Here is a 21,854-nt window from a genome sequence, read left to right on the forward strand (position 1 = left end):
GACATTTATCACGTCTATAAAAAAGTGAGCAGCGTCTGCGGCCGGTGAAGAGAACATGTCGGCTCGTAGAAGTGCTTCAGAGGAAATGTTATTCTACACGATTCCAACAAATACACTTTAAATGAGTGAATTTAAAGTGTATTTAAAGTGTTGTGCATAGCTTGAACTCGTGATCTGCTCTCGCCGCCAAGAGCAAGAGGCAGAGAAAAGACCAAGGGAGATTGATTTTCAGCTCAGATCCGATTCCACCTGCGCGGGGAGGTTTCGCTCCGGCGGCTCCGGCGGCGGTTTGGAGAGCAGGTTGTGTTTTTGCAGCAGACTGAGCAGGAATGTCTTCTCTGGTAATTTCATACTTGGCAGCGTGAGGCTGAAGAAACAGAAAAAACACATCGAGTGAATGAGGAGAAAGATGGAGATAAAGACGGGAGACGATCGACCTGATGGCCTCAATGTGTGTCTACTGATGAGTGGATGTTAGAGGACACAGCAGAGACTTCTTCTTCTTCCCCCAGATTTCTCTTCGATGTAGTGAAGGCTTCTGAGCAGAGAATATCCTGCAGTGGTGTTTATGTGTGAAAGAAAAACTCCCGGAGAAAAGTCTGGACCCATGAATTCTGCAAACAAACTTAGGAGGTCACGTGTAAAAACAGCTTATGAACATCCAGTCGCTCCCATTACCACTGTAATGCTTCCCCAGTCCACACGGGGCAGCACCCACAGTGGATCTGAGTCCAACTCCCTTGAAACAGCAGCTTGTTCTCCAGACTTCACGAAGACTTCAAGGACGCGCTGGAGCTCAGAGGTCGTCTGCCGTTATCAGCAAAGTGCAGAAATTCAGAAAACAAAACACATGTTGGTACATTTGAGCTTCCACCTTTTTTAAAAGCCTTGTTTCCTTTTCACTCGTCTTTTGAACATTTCATTTCAGCCAAAACACACAAAGGAGTAATTAGTTCCCTTCTTCCATGCAGCACATCAAACATTTCTACTCTCAGGGAACAATGTGACCAAGGTGAGGAGCCATGAATAGAAGCTTTTAGGGGATTTTCACAGCAGCAGCAGCAGCAAATCCCTGGAGCAACAGTTTGTGGATTTACAAGTTGGGACAAATCAACACATAAGAAATGAGTGTTTTATAAATGAGGGTGTTTTATCCAGCGGCCTCCAGCAGTGAAGAGCCCGGACACACACGACTGGGCTGGATAATGAAAAGTAAAGAGGGTGGATGTCGTTTCCTCCGAGTTTCAAAGTGTTGGCTCGGCTCCGCGGTCGCCCCCGGTGCCGTGTTCCCGAGGTGTGTGGCTCTGCAGCGGGCTGTATGGTTTAATCAGGACTTAATTAAGCACGCTCGCTGTTCGGCGCACACACCCACGAGGGTCGGCCGTGCACGTGGCGAGAGGGAAGACAGATGCGGCGCAGCTACAGTCAATTAAGCAGCACTAAATGGCAATTCCAACCTAAAGATGTCGCCATTGGGGAGCGGCCACTTCTCGCTGCACGCCTCGACTGCTGCTGGAGTTTGGCTCCGATCACGAGGGGGGGGGCGCTCGCCAGAATCTGCACGTCGATGTGTTTTCAGTCACCGGAGGATCCGAGAGGAGCTGTCACCGAGCAGAGGGGCGGAACGAGATGGAGTGATTCCCTGGCTCCATTCATTGAGATAAGACTTGAAACTCTGGAGCCTACTTATATTTTCCAAACTTATGTTTAAACGTGACAGGTTGCACTTGAAAATAAAAAGTAAATGAAGGATTACCTCCACCAGTTGCTTTCCTGCAAAAACTATTTGCTGTTTCACTTTAATTTGATTCTTCTCAACTTTAAACGTCTCGTTGCAAAGACTCAGAGCCGCAAAGTTAAGCATGTAATAAAAAAAAAGCACCAAATAATTACCCATTTTCTTTACCTTTCCCTTCTTTCATATAAATTTATATTTTGTTTTTTGTTACAAGATCCACAACAAAGTTTTCCTGTGGAATTGTCAATGAAAATGTTTTTAAATGACATTAGTAATATCAGGTTTTCTCTGAACGATCTGAACTTTTACCTAAACCAGGTGGTTACTGCTGTAACCATGACGACGAGGCTCCGCCCTGACCTTGAAAGTTAAGTATTTAAGTTAACACGAGATTCACTCCAAATCGTGACCTTCCCCAAAAACCCAAAGTCATTTCTGCCTAAACTTAATCAAACCTTAAATATTGAGTCATCTTATTAAAACTGATTAATTTTAACAGTGATTTGAAAACGTTTGATGGGAAACGTCCCGATGAATAATGTGATCGGATCAGAAAACACATTAACTTGGAGGATTTTGTTGCTGTTTCCATCTTTTCTCTTGTATAGAAAATTCCACTTAATTCAAATGCATCTACAATGTTCAGGTTTCAAACATGAAATGTGAAACTTGCTGCACAGAATCAAAAGCATTTTCCAAAGTTCATCTCAAGGGCTTTTTCCCCGTTGTGTTAAATTTAATTAAACCAGACCCGTTTTAAATTTAAAAACAATCAAAGTCAGAATGTGTGATTCATAAAACACGAGGTTAACTTCAGGAGTAACAGAGAAAAACAAACGTTCAGTGACGGATAAAAACTCCCACGAGTTTCTCCTCATCTCCACGACGCTGAAGTGGCAATTACCTTTCATTTCACTTCAGCGCTCTGCACAATGCGTAATCCAGCGTGACCTGTCGATCTGTGTTCACACAGCTGAGAGCAACAGACAGGTCCCAGTATCGACTCTGACAGATGATTATTCCATCTGAGCAGCGTCTTCACGTCCAGCCGCCGAGCGCCGCCGCTCACGAACCGCACGCATCAGCGCCGCCGTTTGGAGACGTGGCGGCTGCCTGAGGGCAAAGTGTGACAGAACGTGCTCTGATGCTCTATCTCTCTATATACACACTATAATATACCATAGTCTGGTGTGCTATACTGGCTTTATAATACACAGTATATATGTGATTCACCCGCAGTGAAGCCAGGATGTTCATCTGCTGTTGGTTGAACTTCTTCTTGGATAAATTCATTGAAGCCTTTAAACTAATAACAGCTGATGTCAATCTTCATCAGCAGAGCTCTCTCTCTCTCTCTCACTCTCTCTCTCTCTCTCTCTCTCTCTCTCTCTCTCTCTCTCTCTCTCTCTCTCTCTCTCTCTCTCTCTTCTCTCTCTCTCTCTCTCTCTCTCTCTCTCTCTCTCTCTCTCGTTGTTTCTTTGTCGCTCGTCATCTGTAAACGAGGCTTCACGCTGTTTCCTTGTTTCCCAGAACGAAGCCTGTTACTCCTCATCGCGCCTCCTTCTCCCCGCTGAGGTTTGTCCCACTCAGACGAGGAGCGGAGGGATAGAGAGCGGGGGGTGAGGGGGGGGGGCAGGAGGAGGCGTCTGTAATTTGAATATGTGATCGACACCCCGAGCTGGAGACATGTTGTCTGGATTCTCCCATGAGGTGAATGGTTTTATACTGTTTGACTAATATCTCTCTGAACTCCAGTGAGAAACTGAAGCAGACCTCAGGGTGGTGCAGTGGTCAAAGGTCAAAGGTCACTGTGACCATGTATGGAGAAAACATCTAGACTCAAGCTGCGCCGGTTGTTGGAGCTGTAATACTTGTTCTGCATTATTCTTCTTCCACTCGTCTTCATCGCTCCTCTACATTAAACGGCTGTTTGCAGTCCTCGACGACTTCATTACACGACCTTGTTTGTCCTCCGTCTTAAAGTCTCTCCATTCTCCCCATTCTCCCTGACAGAGGGGTTTATGGGTATTTATTATGCCCAGCAGGACGCAGCCGCCCACCACAGAGCAATCTATCACTTCAACACACGACTCTCTCCAAGTAGCACAACCTTGTCTCCTCTCCGCAGAGCTTCCTCTTTATCTCTGCCTCCTCGCTGCTTTCGGGTCGCAGAGGAGATTAATAAACTTGTGTCTGTTCCCGTGGGGGAGATAAAAACCTGAATAATCCCTGAGACCAGAGAGGAGGTTGTAACGTTTCCTCCGTTCGCTGTAAGTTTGTCGATAACTTTTCCAGCAGGTTAATTTTCACATTAAAGACACAGAGATTTAGTCCTGAACGTTTCCCGTGTTGTTTGGAGAATCTGTTTTCTCAGACTTCTGTAGAAACAACCAGTGGTTCGCTGGTAATTCCAGAAAATACAGATTACTGCACAACTTCCATCTTTATTCACAGTCTTTAGTTTGGACTTTTGCACAAACTTCTGTATTTATAATAAACGGTTTAACCTGCACACACTAACATAGAGGATCCCTGTATTGTGTGTTCACACGTCCCTGTGTTACTTTGCATAAATACAGTATAATATAAAATAAATACCACCTGATTTACTGTGATAATTCAGTTTGAGTGACAGGTAGTACATCATGCAGTGACCTGCCTCAGCCCTTTCATTCAGCAGCAGATTGCAGCCACAGTGAGCTCAGGTCCATCTGAAGGTCATCGCTCTTTTTGATGGATGCACTGATGTTTGCCTGTATAATCAAATATGTGTTAACAATTACTGTGGTGATGGATTCTTCTCCTGCAGCACTGAGAAAGTCTAAAATGCAGATGGTCAGAAGCAGAACGACTGAAGGTCACAGGTGAGGAGGTATAGTTTGTGTATGAAAACACAAACCTCCATGTGTTCCTGTAGAAAGCAGAACAAGCTTTAGAGGAATCAATCACCTGATGTTTACGTCCTAGTCGGCGTCAGAGAGTTAGTTCCTTTTAAACAATAACAAAATACTAAAGTGCTAATTGGGTGTGGACGAAGAGGTACTTTAAACAGATGTATGTGATGTTTGTGGAACATGAACACACGTTGATTCCCTTTCTGTTCTGTTCTGGATTATTTTGTCTCTATTCACAGACCAAATCCTTCAGAGGCTGCAGTTGAAGATTGATTTTTCCCTTTTCAAAGGCTCCTTCAACCCGTCCTTCCGTTCCTCTGAGCGATGACGAGACGGAACAGCGAGTGTAAGTGACGCTCTCCATTCAGCGCTGGTTGTAGAGACTGATCAGGAAGAGGACATGAGCACCTGTGTCACTGTGAACAAATGTCTCTTTGCCCGTCCGTCCAGTTGAAAACATCATCCTGCAGCTTTCAAACCAAGGCTTCATCCCCTCGAGTCCAAAATGTAGTTTTAAAACATATCACAGTTTCTACATTCATACGTGTAGTCGAGCTTTTGACAAACTAAAACGCAGAAGTTTGGAAACGGTAATGATCCCGTTTTAGTTTGAAAACTCCAGGGACTTGTGAAGGAAACACAAACGTTTGGAAATGATGACGCAGTCGCCCACATGTGCTTCCTGATTGTGTCTTAATGTAAGTACACATATGCCTAGTAAACAAAATAATGATAATAATAAACTTCATTTATATAGCACTTTAAAAAAAACAGAGCTTACAAAGTGCTTAGACAGCAAAGAAGGAAAAGTAAACATAAGAGAAATTAGGGCTACGTTGTAGCACTGACGGGCCGAACACAGGCAATTTCAAGTCTGTTGCGGTCGGTGGAGAGAGAGCGATCGATGACCAAGCTCACATCTCTGCGTTTCATGCGTTTTGCGCTCTGCGGCAAGGATTAACGCTTCACTTCCTTCGTCCGTCACGCGATGTCAATCCTTGCCTGCTAATTGCTCAGTACGATCCACGCTATCAAATAGCACATCACACTGGGAAGATTTTATGTAAATCGAATGATAGTTGTAAAAAAAGCCTGCTTCCTGTTGCCGGTAGGTGGCTGTTGCTAAAAATGGCAATGCAAGTCCTTCGAAATACAATAGGGCCTCCCACCGCTCGATGCTCGGGTTCTTTCAAACACATTCATGTCAGTATAATTATAGATTTCTGTCTTTACAAAGTGAGAAATTAATGTGTGATAAAGGAAGGTCAGTGTTTGATTGACAGATGTTCTCTGTGCGGAGCAGAAACATCACCACGACGTAATTTGATCAACAAACATGGAGACAAAAGAAGTTAAAGATTTAAACACAGAATCTAAATCACTGAGTTTACAGAACTCAGCTGTGGACCAACGAACCCCAACTCCAGCATAGAGCGGCTGAGTGAATGTGGTCCGGACTCTGAGGAGGAGAGTCATGGTGTCAGAGACGCTGTAGAAGGACAGAACACCTGCACTGTGATCCAGGTACACTCCTACTCTGGAGGACACAGGACCTGGCACTGGAGTCTTGATGCTGTTGTAACAAAAGCTATAACTGTTTCCATCACAATATAATGACAAAGATTTATCATTATATCCAAATCCACATTCATCTGAGCGTCCTGCTCTTCGGATATTCTTGTATGCTACTGCGACTGCAACACTTCCTCTCCCCGCCCCCACCTCCACCTCCCAGTAACAATGTCCAGTCAGACTCTCTCTACTCAGGACCTGAGACCAATGAGTAAATCTGTTTGGGTGATCAGAATAAGGCTGTTTTTTACTCATCCATGTTACTTTTCTGTTTCCCTCAGATAATAACAGATGTTTGTATGCTGTGTTTGGATCCAGTGTGATTTCCTGTGAATATCTTAAGAAGTCAGCTCTGGTCTTTGGCTCTGGTTGTCGTAGTAAAACATCCACTTGAGACACAATCTGTAAAATCTGTGTCTCTGTCTCATTTAGAATGTCCTGTAGTTGACCTCTGACCTGGGACACAGCTGCTGTCACGTCCTCAAAGTCCCTCAGAGGACGGAACCTGAAGCTGGATGAGTGTGTAGATCCACTGAGTGCTGACAGTGAGGGGTAGTTGTGTAGAAACTGGTTGTGATCCTCTGTGTCTGAGAGCTGCTTCAGTTCATGGTCTTTCCTCTTCAGCTCAGTGATCTCCTGCTCCAGTCTCTCCTGAAGCTCTCTGACTCGACTCATTTCAGTTTCCTGCTGGGATCTGATATGCTGCTCCACATCAGAGCTTCTTTTCTCCAGCAGAGGGATCAGCTCAGTGAAGATCTTCTCACTGTCCTCCACTGCTTTATCAGCAGAGCCATTGACGGCCTTCTTCTCCTGTTGAAGCAGCTTCACGTGTTTCTCTGTGTCCTGGACTCTCTTCCGGATTGTTCGTCTCCTCCGCCTGAGCTCTCTCTGCCTCTCAGTCCTTTCTGCTGCAGCTGACACTGTGTCGTGGTCTTCATGTTCCTCCACAGAGCAGAGATAACAGATACACTGCTGATCAGTGCGGCAGAACATCCCCATCACCTTGTCGTGACGAGAGCAGATGTTCTCCTGGAGCTTCTCCGAGAGCTCCACCAGCTTGTGCTTCTTCAATGGAGCTGACTGAAGATGAGGCTGGAGGTGTTTTTCACAATAAGAGGCCAAACAATTCAAATAGGACTTGAGAGCTTTCAGTTTTTTCCCAGTGCGGACATCACAGGCCACATCTTCAGGTCCAGCAGAGCAGTGATCAGCAGGAGCAGCTTGGAGTCCAGTCTTCTTCAGCGCCTCCACTATAGCAGCTAACATGGTGCTTCTCACCAGGACAGGCCTCTGTGTAAAGGTCTGTCTACACTGAGGGCAGCTGTAGCTTCCTCTCTCCTCCTCTTTGTCCCAGTGGGTGTTAATACAGCTCTTACAGTAGCTGTGTCCACAGACAGTAGTCACCGGATCCTTCAGTAGATCCACACAGATCCAACAGCAGAATCTTTCTCTGTCCAGTTGATTTTCTTGCTGCTCCATTTCAGCTGCTGCCAGAGACTGTAGAACAGTTTCACTTCCTCTGAACAGAAACAGATCTCTGCCCCACCCCCTCTCGTTCACTTCCTCTTGGCAGCTACCACTACTCTAACTGTTTAAAGGTAGTTGCCTTTAAACAGTTAGTTTAAAGGCATTGATAGTGTGTCATAGAGCAGCTCAGGCTTGGACTCTGATCATGAGACAGAAGTTTGGTGGTGATAGGACAATGCACAGTGGAGTTGTGACAATATCGTCTCCTTTGGCGAAGGATGAACTTTCGCCGCATATCAATGTTAACATCGTTTGAGGAAATGTCCCAATTCTGACCTTGATCCAATGAGTTGACTGAGCTGTTTTGCACCCAGGAGCAGTTCATCAATGTATAAAACATGTCACTTCCTGTAACCAGCAGGTGGCGCTGCGATTTTAAACCATGGTTTCTGTGTAGATGTCATCAAGCCGGGACTCTTGTCTTACATGTCTAGTTTGGATTCAATTGGACAAAATATGTCTGAGATACAGAACATCGTGTTTTAAAGGCGTGTAATCAAACTTTGATGCCACGCCACGAGCACACCGTGTGACGAAAACTCGAAATTCAAGTTAGTTTATATCTCCGTCTTGTTGTGATGATACTCATGTCCATATGGGGTTGATCTGATGAAAAAACCTGGGACAAGTTCCTGTTGCGTTTTTTTCCAATTGCACCTCTGACTTTTTTTGTCTAGTATATATACAAGTCGTGATAGCCATTTTGCCACGCCCATTTCAAATTACTTTTTGGGGTTTTGAATTTCCTGCAAACTTTGCTAAGAATTTCAGCGTCCAGGGCCTGAAAAAGCCTAAAAGGGGAATGGAGGGCCCTAATAACAATGAGCAGGGTCAGAAGGCCAGAAAACCACGTTAAGGTCGTTCAAATTAAATGAGTAAATATAGAGTCACTTGAACACTTAAGAGCAGTGATGTGTCAGTTAAAATAAATGAGCCAGTAAAATAGAAGGTGATGAGAAAACGATAAAATCACATGAAAGCAAGTCTATAAAAATGGGTTTTAAGAAGTGATTTAAAAGACTCATGACTGACTCTAGGAGCCTGTGATGTGTCTTTTCAGGTGGGTTAGTTTGCACAGGTATTATGGAGCTAATACAGTTGTGTGGACAATTGATTTAGCTTTAAACTTCATTTTAAAATTGAAAAAGAATGGATGTTGCTAACATTATTCCGCAGGACCTGGAAACCTCTGGAGAAATGTGGATTAATACCTGAAACTGAACCTGAAACAAAAGCTTGAGATGCAAATACAAATTGCAAAGTTCTATGTTCTTGTTCTACCTCATCCAGCCTCGATATACACGCTCCAAACAACACAACACAACACACACACAGTAGTGAGTAGGTTTGTTATCTTACCCTCACTGTCGTGTGCGTCTTTTTATAATCACACATGTGGGCTGTGTAATTATTGTCTGTGGTGTTTCATCAGCTGACCTGAATGCTGACTGCAGGTAACAGTAGGTGTTTGAATGAGATTTAAATCTGCAGCTATTATCAAACCCCGGATTCTCGTCACTCACGGAGAGATTTGCTCTGAAAGAAGAAATCCACTGCGACAGAAAGAGGTCACCTGCTCTGTCAGAATTAGAGATGGAATAAAACTGAGCTAACGTCAGCGTGACGTAAAAGGGAGTGTGGCGAGCAGGGCTCTAAACAAAAACCACTGAGGGTTGCATAGATGGGGGGGGGGGGGGGGTGAGTGGATCTGTGAAGACCAGTGTTTATTGAGTGGATTTCATCGAGCACAGATTAACGCAGGATAGATCGATGGACGTGTAGAGAATTATCAGCCCTGTGGTTCCGTCACACTCACATCATTCTCATATCCTCCGGGTCCAAATCAATACGTATAATAGATAGGTCGTCATGGTGACTGGGACTGGTTCCATGTCCCAGTGATGCCTTCAGGGACCAGAGGACACGCTGACCTCACTGATGTGTCACCACGGGGGACCAGAAGAACAAATGAAGGATGTGAACGTCTGAGTTCAAATAATTTTATTTCATGTCTACAATTTTATCATAAAGCACTATGAGCTGCATTATATGTATGAAAGGTGCTGTAAAAATAAAATGTATTATTATTAATATTATATTATTATTATTATTTTGAACACTAGCTGCAGATAGTTTCTTATTCTTTGACCAAACATCTGTTTTTATCTCATTTAACAAACTTGATAGGACTTTATCAGTGTTTCTTTTTGACCAGACGGGGGCGACATTCGAAGTCTCTTCATTGTGTTTTCCATTGTTTTAATTTTGCCTTATGTCGACATCTAGTGGCCGAGGCGTGAAGGACAAGTCGCCCCTGATTGGCTCAATTTGCGATGTGCTTCTGTCTGATTGGCTGGGAACAACTCGACCGTCTACTAAAATCTTCCGTGAGGAAACACGCCCAGTATTAAAACTTGTTCCGTGTTATAAACGTTGATAAAACACGCCGATAATTTTGTTTTTGTTTTACTAATATTTTCTTCGTTAAGCGGGTGTTGCTTTGAAAACACTCCGGGGAGAAACACGTCCCCTCTGCTCCGGTAAAAGTGTCCGCAAACCCCGGAGAGATGTAGTTTCCCCCCGGACGACATAGCGCGGGGACGGGCTGGGCTGGATGGAGTTGGGAAGAAGCGGTTTGTTGTGAGAGTTTCTCTCCGCGGCGGCTCGAGCATCATGGACGGCTTCGGTGGTTTTCTGAGCTCGGCTCTGGTTCTCCTGGTTCTGGGGCTGAGTGCGGTGAGCTGCGACATCACGGACGGGAACACGGAGCACCTGAAGCGGGAACACTCGCTGATGAAGCCGTACCAAGGTGAGCGGCTCCGGCTAGCCCGTTAGCAACATGCTAACATGACGTCTGTCCCTTCCGCCGCCGCCTGTCAGGGGCTAAGAAACACGTTATTTATGACGTCATTTACACGTCAGAGTAAACACCCAACGTATCGGGCGTCATTCTCAAGTGATAATAAAGTGTGATATGCGTGTTTAAATGTACTGTTAGCAAATAGGAAGAGTCATGGGACATAAAAAGTTAGAGACTCTATCTATATATTTATGTATCTATTCGTCTGTGTGTATGTCTGTCTGTCTGTGTATCTGTCTGTCTGTCTGTCTGTCTGTGTATCTCTCTGTCTGTCTGTCTGTCTGTATCTGTCTGTCTGTCTGTGTATCTCTCTGTCTGTCTGTCTGTCTGTCTGTCTGTATCTGTCTGTCTGTCTGTCTGTGTGTCTGTCTGTCTGTCTCTGTGTGTGTCTGTCTGTGTATCTGTCTGTCTGTGTATCTGTCTGTCTCTGTGTATCTGTCTGTCTCTCTGTGTATCTGTCTGTCTGTCTGTGCATCTGTCTGTCTGTCTGTCTGTGCATCTGTCTGTCTGTCTGTGCATCTGTCTGTGTATCTGTCTGTCTGTGTATCTCTCTGTCTGTGTGTCTGTGTATCTGTCTGTCTGTGTATCTGTCTGTCTGTGCATCTGTCTGTCTGTGTGTGTATCTGTCTGTCAACACAGAAACATTAGCGGCTCTAAATGTTTCATAAAACATCAGTAAAGCAAAGTTGAAGTCAGTTTTATTCATGTTTCATATGCATATTATCATTAAACAACAGTAAGTCACCTGGGAAACGTCTGTTATTGTCGGTTTAGTCACATTATTTTTTTTTTTTTTAAATAAAATAATTGAACATAAGTTAAACACGGCAGATACATATTTAGCAGATATTTAAAACAAGGTGGAGAAGAAAACAAGTTAAAAAGTTTGGAGGTGTCACAGCTCCGGCTGAGCAGAGAACACACCCTGCGACAGTTCAAACACAGAAGTCATGTGTGTGTGTGTGTGTGTCCGTTCCCCCCCCCACACACACACACAGACCACGGAGGTGTTTGTTGAAGGCGTCGTCAGGTCTTTACCTTTGTTCGTTCTTAAAGCAAACAACCCTCAGCTCCACACCTACTGACGACAACAAGAAATTACAACATGAAATATGACACAAGGCGTTTGAATCAGACCTCAACAAAATGAAACATTGCATCTTTTCATTTTTCGTTTTTGTTTGAAGAGTCTGTGCAGCTTGTGTTGCTGAGCACTTCTTACATGTAGTAACACTATTTCAGTGAATACTGTGCAGTACATTCCTCCAAAGGTCGGCAGAGGAACCCGAGCAGCCATCTTGTTTTACACGTTGTGCATATTTGTCTGTTACCCAAGAACACGACTGCGTATTAATTACCTCAGCTCATCTGGAACAGTCATGCAACTGATCTGGTCAACGGCAAAGATAAGATCGCTCAGAGGAGACGTGTAGCTGTGACCATCTGTTTTCTCCTCTTCCTGTCTCTCGCCCCTCTTGTGTCTGATCACTTCCTGTCACCTGTTTGTCTCGCAGGTGTTGGCAGCAGCCCGAGCAGCCAGTGGGATTTCTGGGGAAGCACGTTGGTGACCGGCTCATATGTCCGACTCACCCCCGATGAGAGGAGCAAGCAGGGATCCATCTGGAACACTGTGGTGAGGAGAAACCACAAGAACACACACATTATCTTTATTCTGTTGTCATTAACACCAAAGTCTTTGCTATTTCCGCCTTGGGTTTAGAATTTAGATTCTCCATCACGTCCATATGAAGCCACGCCCATTCCCCTGGTTCTCTTACAACGTTTTCAGCCTCAGCTATGAATGAATCTGTTGTTTCTGTGACAATCCTGAACTAGGCAGGGACTCAGTTGCAAAGAAAGCACGTGAGACAGAAAAATAAAGTAACAAATAAAACTTTACTTAAGTAGTCCAAAGGTAACAAGTCCATACAGGGAACAGGCAGAAATCCAATGTTGTAAATCCAAGCAGAGTCCAAAAACCAGGTAGTCAAAACACGGAAGAATAAATATATATAAATAGGGAATGCTTAATGACAAACAAGGTACAGGTGTGTGGGGAAACCAACAGGAAGTAAAGCTAGACACAAGAACCCAGACACCAAAATAAAACAGGAAGTGAAATCCAAACAGACACAGATTGTTACAGTTTCTAAAGTCAGTCCCTGTGAAAATGAGGTGTCCTTTTCTGTTGATCTGTGTATGACAAGTTCAATTAAGCAAACCCAAACCTCTTGTCTCCTGTTTCTGGTCCACAGCCTTGTTACCTGAAGGACTGGGAGATGCACGTGCAGTTCAAAGTTCACGGCTCAGGAAAAAAGAATCTCCACGGCGACGGCCTGGCCATCTGGTACACGAAGGACAGACTGCACCCAGGTAGGGACGGACAGCGTTTCTTCCTCATGCTTCTTTCTGCAAAATGCTGAAGTTTGGATTTACTCAAAACAAATTTCCCGTCTGATCAGTGAGAGCAACACAGAAATATATCATATCTGTACTGGACAGAAGGTGAAGAGCTCCAGCTCAGATTGAGTAAATCCAACGATGTGTATTGGTCCTGTCCTGCTGTCACTTCCCTCTGAGAAACACTCCGAGTGTTAGTGAGAACTCGTCACTGTCGTTTCATCAGGAAGCTTTTTTTACTTCATGTCTCATCACCTCAGCTTGCTGTCGTCAGTGCTGACCACAGAAAGTGTCTGAAGTTGTCTGCTCATGTCTCGCCTCATCTCTGCCTCCATCCTAGGCCCAGTGTTTGGAAACCAAGATCAGAGTCTTGGCCTGGCTATTTTTTTGGATACCTTCCGCAATGACCTCCATGGAATGGATGTAAGTGTTCAGTGTGTGGCTGCAGGTGATTGACCCGCTTGTTTCTCCACAGGACCTGTGTTTTCCAGCAATGCTCTGTTCCACGGGCTGGCCGTGTTTATAGATACTTACTCTAACGACGATGAGTCGGATGTGAGTGGTTGCTCAGGTTCTACTCCTCAGTTTACTGTGTGTGCAGTCGTCATCACTTTAAATGGGCATGTCGTTCCACCTTCAAGCATGTTAACAGTGGAAACCCCACAGAATTGGTTTGGCTGTTTTTTATTCTACAGCAAAAATAAATCACAGAACTTATGGAGCATGAAAGTTCTCTGGAAGAAGCTGTATCGTTCGAATTCGAGCCCGACTGGTTGGCCCACAGAATATCTGCAGACACGAGCCTTTTACAGAAACATAGATATTTGAGTTTAGTTGTTTATATTAAAAATATTTTATAATTTCTGAATTCAAGTTCCCTCAATTTTTCGATTTTCTTTTATCTAGTTACTTATAATGAGGTTTATCGTTTAAACTATAGATAACAAAGTGTTTTATAACCGTATCTTAGGAATCATTGCTGTTTTTAATATGAATATCAGTTGATGTATTACTGGGATCAACCCTATCAGTCGAGTCTTAATATAATTTTGAGTTTGCTTGTCTTGTCACGGAGCTGCTTTCACACTGCAGCTGAACATGTCACTGTTGTTTCTCTGTGTGAGAAGAGAATCTGGACGACATGATCATGTGACATCACACGGATCTGTTCAGAGCTCGTCAGTGACGTCTCCTGTCCGTCTGACCGAGACTCACCAAATATGTACCTGGAGTTCTTCTCTCTATTGGAAAACTAAATAAACTCTAAAATCTAAATCTCAAGAGAAAGTAGGACACATAGGTATAAAGTTATTCTTAATAAACGCGATTTCTTTTAGTAAAAAAGAATCCTATCATCCAAAAGATCCGATATCTGCACTTTTTAAGAATTAATCTCAAATGTTCCTGCAGTGTGAAAGCAGCTTTGATGTATACAAATAAATATGCATGAGCGGATATGACCTGGAACTTACTGTAGGTTTCCTTTTTTATTTGTTTCACTTGTCCATCATCCTTATTTCTAATACGTATATTAACAGTGTTTAAGATTTATCCGTTAATCTTCCTCTGTCCGTCTCCAGCGTTCCTTCCCGTTCATTTCAGCCATGGTGAACAACGGCTCGGTGAGCTACGACCACGGCAGAGACGGCCGCTCGTCGGAGCTCGGCGGCTGCTCGGCGGAGATCCGGAACCGAGAGCACGACACGTACCTCGCCGTCCGCTACTCCAGAGGACGCCTCACTGTACGTGGGGATGTAGCTTCTCTTTCTTGAGTTGCTTTAAGTGAATCAAGCCTTTTATAGTCTTAGTAGTTAATGATTATAAAACAAACTGTCTTGTTTTAGACCTTTTTATACAGTTTAAAATAAAGTGTCACTTTCTACATCACTTGTTTGTGTTCTGTAGGTGATGATTGACGTGGACGACAAGAACGAGTGGAAGGAGTGCATTGACATCGGGGGGGTTCGACTTCCCACTGGATATTTCTTCGGTGCCTCAGCAGCCACAGGGGATCTGTCCGGTGGGTCGGAGCTGGAAACAGAACAAATGGAGTCTTGATTTTCTCCTGTGTTCTTTTTTGTCTGCTAACAGTTCAGACTGATGTTTTGTTCCAGATAACCATGACATCATCTCCATGAAGCTCTACCAGCTGATGGTGGAACACACGCCTGAGGAGGAGAACCTGGACTGGACCAAGATCGAGCCCAGTGTCAGTCTGCTCAAGTCTCCTAAAGGTAACAGAAATGAAACCCATGATTATTTGCCCACAGAGCAACAATCTCATTTCTTCAGCTTATTTCTTGGTTTGAAATTACCTTCAGTTCCCAAATAAGAGTTTTAAACAGTTTCACACAAACCAGACGAGCAGTGAACACTTTCTTCTCCGTGTGCAGACAACATCGACGACCCTACTGGGAACTTCCGGGGCACGCCCCTCACGGGCTGGAAGGTGTTCCTGCTGCTGCTGTGCGCTCTGCTGGGGATCGTCGTGTGCGCCGTGGTGGGAGCGGTGGTTTTCCAGAAGAGACAGGAGAGGAACAAGAGGTTTTACTGAGGAGGGAGGAGGGAGGAGGAAGAGGCGTTTGTGGTGGAATGAACTGTTTCCAGATGACATAGCACATTCAATGTGAATTTCTTTTCTAAAGATTGTACAAATGTTTATATCTTTCGAAGCACTGCGTTGAGAGTGAATCTCGCCGACTCGTGGTGTTGGTGAGACGGTGCAGAACAAGTGGCTCCTTCCATAAGTGACCCTGATCAATACTGGGTTTTGTTTTCCATGTCTTTGTGTTTATTCACGGAAGCATCATAATGAGTTTACTGTCATTCACAACGATTGCACTCTGAGTTTCTTTCACGATTGTGTTCTCACCTGCTCATTGATTCTTCAGCCATTTCCTGATGTTCTCTGCTCCAAGTGTGATCCTAAGAAGACGGTGAAAGTTTGGCATCAAACTGTCATTTCCATTTTTCTTTTTTTTTTAAACAGTTTGTTACCGTACTTACTGCGTAGAGTGTAAATAAAGATGGACCTGGTGTCTCCACTTCCTCCCACTATCCAGAGATCACACCAAAATATCCCCAGAACTGAACATCTCCATCTCAGGATGACATTTGGAGCCAGAGTCTGCAAAGTGGCGAGCAGGACAGGGAGCCACGCTACCAAGGTCCCGCCCATACACAGGCTCAGCCAATCACAACTCAGTCTGAGCTGTCAGTCATGGCGTTTCACTCCATTTTAATATAATCAAATTACTCAAATCTGACATTTTTGTGGTAATGAGCTGTGGACTTTTGTTATTTTTCGGTCAGTCTACAGGAAAAGAGATTGGAGCAAAGTATCGGCTGATTTATTCTCTTCGTGTGGCTGTTGCTCTCATTGTTGCTGATTTCTAATCGCTATTTTTTTTTTTTTTATAAATTAGAATGAATTGAAATGATCATTTGCACTTACTGATCATTTCATTAATTTCTCTCTGCTCCTGCTACACGTCCGGTTTCTGTGTTGATTTCAAATCGTTTCATTGCAGATGTTTGCCTTTGCCTCTTTATTCAGGTTGTTTCTCATTGAATCTGATTCAATGATTGAGAAATCACAATTCCCCAGGTTTCAAATATTCAAATCGCTTGTTTTGAAGAAAAGGAATTATTTGAATGTTTTAACTATGAGTTCTTTATAAATGCCAATTAATCTGTCAATTGATTGATTTCTCGTCATGTCTCTACAACGCTGCACTTAAGAATATGAGACATCACATGGACAGAGAAAGTGAAACTGCCTTTCAGAAAGTTGAATCACTGATCTCAGTCACTGTGTTTTTGGTTTTCTTCCGGCTTCCATCTATTGTTCTCGTTTGGTTCTGTCCCTTCATTGTTAAATTGGGGATTCAACACTCGTTCTTTCATTACTGCAGAAACAAAGATGGTCTTTTCGTCTGTATTTGCCTCTGCTGCATCGTTAGGTTGGTGATGAGACTTGAATCTGCTCCTCATCAGAAATAACGTAATAAAATGGGAAAAACAACTGTTTGCCTGTGACTTGTGTTATTTTTGTTGCTATACACACAATACACCCATTGTATTCAGGCAGTACACAAAGATGCATTGAATGTTGACGACAAATTTAGAAGCTTTAATCTGAATTTAAAAATTTTGACTGAAGAGGCTGAAGTTAGAGAAACATGAACTGTAGTTTACTGCGTTTACCTGATAATACTCCAAATACTTTTACTTAATTTACTTTTATATTACATCTCCAAAAAACTCCATGTAGTAGTTTTGGCATTTTTACCAGTTTGACAAACAGATATTGAGAAACAACTTGTGTTCACTTCTGTTTGAAATAAAAATCCCTCAAAATTACAAAGTTCAAGAATGAAACTTGAATCTAATACTTTTCTGGCATGGCAACAGTAACTAAGGGACAGTTTGTATTGTATGTATGGATCTTTTGTGTAATGTTTTATAAATTCGGTAGAAACCATATATGAAGTCCCGTTTAGACTCACTAGCGCCCTCTAGGTGAATTGCAGCCTCTGTGATGACGCTCTGGCGAGTTAAAAACCTGAAAGCATATTTAACATTTATTCACAAGAAGATAATAACCTGTAAAAAGTCGTGTTTCAGGATTCATTGATTCAACACTTTCTTTATAGTTTTGCTCTTATCAAATATGTCCTTTTACTTCTATTAATATACATGTACTCAGTGTTTTTAACTCTTCTCATAGTACTTTTGCGTTGTTGTATTTCTATTGTTACACAAGTGAAAGATGTGATTACTTCCTCCACCACAGTTCATATTGTGAACATGTTTATTTACTTCTGTCAGGTTTTCTATGAACCGTTTGGTTTGTAGCTCTGCTGTTTTTTAGAGATGATAATAAATTGAATAGTTTTCTTTGCTTTGTTAATTCATTTTTAATTGATTTTTAACTAATAATCAGACACAGTGTGAATCAAGTTTAAATTACCAGTTGTGCTACCTTTTTCAACCACAAGATGGTGATATAGTATTGATTTTCATCTTCTGGTGTGTGCGTGTGTGTGTGCGTGCGTTTGTGTCTGTGTGTGTGTGTGTGTGTGTGTGTGTCTGTGTGTGTGTGCGCGTATGTGTCTGTGTGTGTGCGCTCAAACAAGACTGAACTTGACTTGACTCACAGTTGTATGTTAATTCAGTTTAGATTTGCATAGATGGGAGATTGTTGTGTATTATACGAGACTCATGGTATTTATCATCTGGACTGATCCTGTCTTAACACACACACACACGCACGCGCACACACACACACACACACACACGCGCACATTTATGTCGCCCTGAGCCCGGATTCAAACACCAAGTTTGAATCCTAAATGTGAAATGAGAAATACTCAGTGCTGTGAATTATCAGAATCAATACTTTTGAACGTCCCTCACTTTTGAGCGTTCATCACCACACACAGTCTAAAGACCCTCTCTTGACCCTCAGCTCTCTATCAGCCCCCCCGCGCCCCCTGGTCACTTTCTCCACGACACTGAAGGAGTATTCAAGCACATCACTGACTTTTCATTACCCAGCATGGCTGCACAGTGTGGCAGCCCACAGGCTCCACATGCTCAGACCATCAATCTGGTCAGGCATTCATTGGCTGAACAGGTATGCTAAAGTGTGTGTGAGTGTGTGTGTGAGTGTGTGTGTGTGTGTGGGTGTGAGTGTGTGTGTGTGGGTGTGAAAGAGAGAGAGAGAGAGAGGCAACAGTCTAAATAGCTCACAGTTTATTCTTTCGCACCTGGAAGCTGAGCCTCTGCTTGCCTCTGGGTTTCGGGCAGACGTCAGTAAACCTCTCCACCTGGGACTGAACCACACGGGGGTCTCAGCCCAGAGGGAAGAGACTCAGAGTTCAGACTGTTTGCGTTACTGATGAATCTAATCCCTGGTTGTTGTTAAGAGGCGACATCTCATAGAACAGTTTCCACGGACTTTTGAAAAGTAAAACTTGTGATCATCTGAATTTTAGTCCTTTACATGTAAGATAAATCCAAACAACTCGACCGCTGTTGCATATTTTGTTGACTTGTGAACTTGCGTGACACAACATGTTTGTTGACACGCAGAGAAAGTGAAACCACCCACCCCCCCATCTCTTCCAGTTAATGACAGTAAATCTTCCTCGTACCACTCAGTCCTGCCGATGGCTCACTGTTTGAACCCCTTAGACTTCTGGGTAATTTCCATATCTACACACTGTTATTAACCATCAAGAACATGAAGACCTGGTCATTTACTCATATTCTCATTTACCTCCGCGGCACCACTCTCTAACGGGGTTTGTGTTTATTTATCCAGCTTAACATTTCGTCTTCGATTCTACTTCTTGCTTCATATTAAAACTTGGTTTCTCAACAGTTACAACCACAGTCAACTTTCTCTTTGTGTCTGTGTGTGTCTGTGTGTGTCTGTGGTGATGAGACTTGAAGTCAGGGTTAAATCCGTTGGTGTGAGGAAGTTTGAGTCATTACTCACAACTTCTATTTGATGGTCCAGGTTTGGTTTTCAGTAGACATGGATTGTACAGTTGAAGCCTCGGCTCCCGTCGATGACCTCGAGTTCTGGTTCTTTCCTCTTGTCGTTGATCGAACTCCTTGATCTTGTAGATTCTTGAATATCCGTCCTTTGCTCCGACACCAACCCTCCTCCCCTTGTTCCTCCTTTTTCACTTCTTCACTCTTTGACTGACTCTACGTCTGGAACCTGAAGGTGTGACTGAGGACCTTGTGGACAGAGAACCCCAGTGAACGGCAGTGGGAGCTGAACAGCTTGGGAGTAAACCATGACACCCCCCCCTGGCTTTTGAATCACACATGAATCGGCTGTGGAGGTTTTGTTTTTCTTTGATCCTTCACACTCGCTGAACTGCTGCTGCATTCTGAGTTTTGGTATAACACAAGCTAGAATTTATTTTGTAAAGTCTCTGATTCATGTACAAAGCAACAAACGCTGAAAAGAGGCAAAGGTTTAGAAGAAGCTTCTGTTAAAAGAAGCTAAAAGAGACATGAGATGGAAATACAAGTCTTAGTATTTAGTATTGCCTGTGAAAACTTTGAATTTTGAACTGTGTTTTAGAAAGGTCTGTGCTATATGTCCCAAATCTCATACTTATACTGGTGGTTTCATAAGATCCAGATAGCGATGCACTGAATATTTGATTTTCTTTGTTTTCCTCTGTGAAGCAGCCTTGGGTACTTGCAATACAAATTATAATTATTATTATTATTATTAGCCTCCTCTGGCTTTGTAATTGAGTTTTGTCTTTGTTTTGAGCACTCGACTGAACTTTGGTGGCTCTTGTGGTTTGCAAACTTCAGTTTTCTCAGACTTTTGAAACCAAAACTACGTTCACGTGACAAAAGTAGGAACAATCTCCTTGTTTTATTCTTGGCTGCACAGAATGTCAAACTTCACTTACACCAAGGAAATAAGAAACGCTCTCCTCGTGCTGCTGAGGTGGAAAGTGGTCGACAGGAAGTGGTCGAGAGGAACGACTCCAGTTGCTCTTTACAGTTGCTTGTGTGAAAGTGTATGAGGAGGTGAAGGAGCTCAACCAGGTTCTAAAGAGATTTAACAAGACAAAGTAAAAGCTTTTGATTTCATGCAGATGATGTTGTATTAATACTGTGATTCATGTGAGACCCCCCCCCCCCTGCAGCTCCAGCTGATAAACAAACTGGAGTAATTAGAGTCGCTCGTGGTTCTGCATAAATTGCTTTGACAGCAGCGGTCTCGAAGGTTGGGTCGTGATCTGCATCCAAACTGTGAACATAACTCACCACCATACCTTTTCTTAAAACACCCCAACAGCAACCAGAGGAGGTGGAGGAGGAGGAAGAGGAGGAAGAGGAGGAAGAGGAGGATGTGTGTATGCTGTTGGACTGCAGGACAATACAGACTAGTTTGTTTTTCACATTTGTATTCTTCCCTCAACTCTGTACAACTTATTTAAGTGTGTAAGGAATAAAACCGGATCATTGTGGAAAGGAAAAGTTTGACCTGCCACAGTCTAGTTTCCAGAGGGAGAGAGAGAACTGCATTCAACAGCTGCTCCTGCTCGTCCCGGCTTTTCTTAGAGAGAGAGTTCATTAAAGTTTGGTTTATAATAACTTTAATGATGTTTGCTCTGCAGACGGGTGGAGTCTCTGGCGCCGCACCCGTCTGATCAGATGGAGAAACTGAGATTTTTTAACTGGTTAAAAACTATCTTAAATAATCCACACTGGATATTCCACATTGTTTTAGTTCCTTCAGAAAGTCCAGATGTTATTTCTGGGGCTTGGTTTGATCTTGGGACTTTCTCAGAACTGTCTCCTTGTGTTTCCAGCCAGTGATGCTGCAGGGGGACGGACATCAGAGCGACCTTGAGACGCCTCCTGTTGGACTGAGTCTCGCTCCGTCATCTCGTGCTGGAGCCAGACTCACAAACACACACTGGGACATCCATTCTACAGCAGAACGTATTAGTGACGCAGACAATTCCCTGTCTAAAATATGTTATAGTAAAAATAGTTATTTATTCTGAATATATAATTTTCTTTCACAACCATCTGAAATAAGAACAAGTAAGATCTAGTTACAAATTAAAAGTGAACTATCAGATAAATCTCAACCTGGGGTGGAGAAACGATCTCGGGTTGTTTTTGTGTTTTCTTTTAAATTATCTCTTTGAGTTTTTAACCAATTAAAAATCAGACAAAAAAGGAATGCATAATTAATGCCAACAGAAATGACACATTTTAAAACCAGAGTCGAGAAACGATAAACTAGATCTTACTTGTTCTTATTTCAAGTTCTAAATCTCAGGTTGTGTTTGTGTTTTCTTTTCATTTA

The 21,854-nt window shown here is 43.2% G+C and overlaps 2 protein-coding genes across 2 annotated transcripts; one reads left to right on the forward strand and one right to left on the reverse strand.

Annotated features, from left to right (window-relative positions):
* Positions 1-228: 228 nt before the first annotated feature.
* On the reverse strand, positions 229-7,683 carry LOC133011495 (tripartite motif-containing protein 16-like). Its single transcript, XM_061079220.1, has 3 exons — positions 6,269-7,683; positions 6,017-6,187; positions 229-367 (listed from the first exon to the last, which is right to left on the reverse strand). Exons 1-3 carry the CDS (start codon positions 7,681-7,683, stop codon positions 229-231), a joined length of 1,725 nt encoding a protein of 574 aa, XP_060935203.1.
* Positions 7,684-10,346: 2,663 nt separating this feature from the next.
* On the forward strand, positions 10,347-17,016 carry lman2 (lectin, mannose-binding 2). Its single transcript, XM_061079019.1, has 8 exons — positions 10,347-10,540; positions 12,106-12,224; positions 12,847-12,964; positions 13,332-13,414; positions 14,572-14,733; positions 14,897-15,011; positions 15,106-15,225; positions 15,385-17,016. The coding sequence occupies exons 1-8, from the start codon at positions 10,405-10,407 to the stop codon at positions 15,543-15,545; spliced, it is 1,014 nt and encodes a 337-aa protein (XP_060935002.1). The 5' UTR covers positions 10,347-10,404; the 3' UTR covers positions 15,546-17,016.
* The last annotated feature ends 4,838 nt before the right edge of the window (positions 17,017-21,854 follow it).

The sequence above is a fragment of the Limanda limanda genome, chromosome 10 (genome assembly GCF_963576545.1).
Source record: "Limanda limanda chromosome 10, fLimLim1.1, whole genome shotgun sequence".
Lineage (NCBI taxonomy): Eukaryota > Metazoa > Chordata > Actinopteri > Pleuronectiformes > Pleuronectidae > Limanda > Limanda limanda.

Coding starts and splice junctions, on each gene's coding strand:
- LOC133011495 (XM_061079220.1), bottom strand. CDS start 7,683: ATGGAGCAGCAAGAAAATCAACTGGACAGAGAAAGATTCTGCTGTTGG. Junction 6,188..6,268: donor TCAGATGAATGTGGATTTGG/ATATAATGATAA, acceptor GACTCCAGTGCC/AGGTCCTGTGTCCTCCAGAG. Junction 368..6,016: donor ACAGCTGAGTTCTGTAAACT/CAGTGATTTAGA, acceptor CTGTTTCTTCAG/CCTCACGCTGCCAAGTATGA.
- lman2 (XM_061079019.1), top strand. CDS start 10,405: ATGGACGGCTTCGGTGGTTTTCTGAGCTCGGCTCTGGTTCTCCTGGTT. Junction 10,541..12,105: donor GCTGATGAAGCCGTACCAAG/GTGAGCGGCTCC, acceptor TTTGTCTCGCAG/GTGTTGGCAGCAGCCCGAGC. Junction 12,225..12,846: donor GATCCATCTGGAACACTGTG/GTGAGGAGAAAC, acceptor TCTGGTCCACAG/CCTTGTTACCTGAAGGACTG.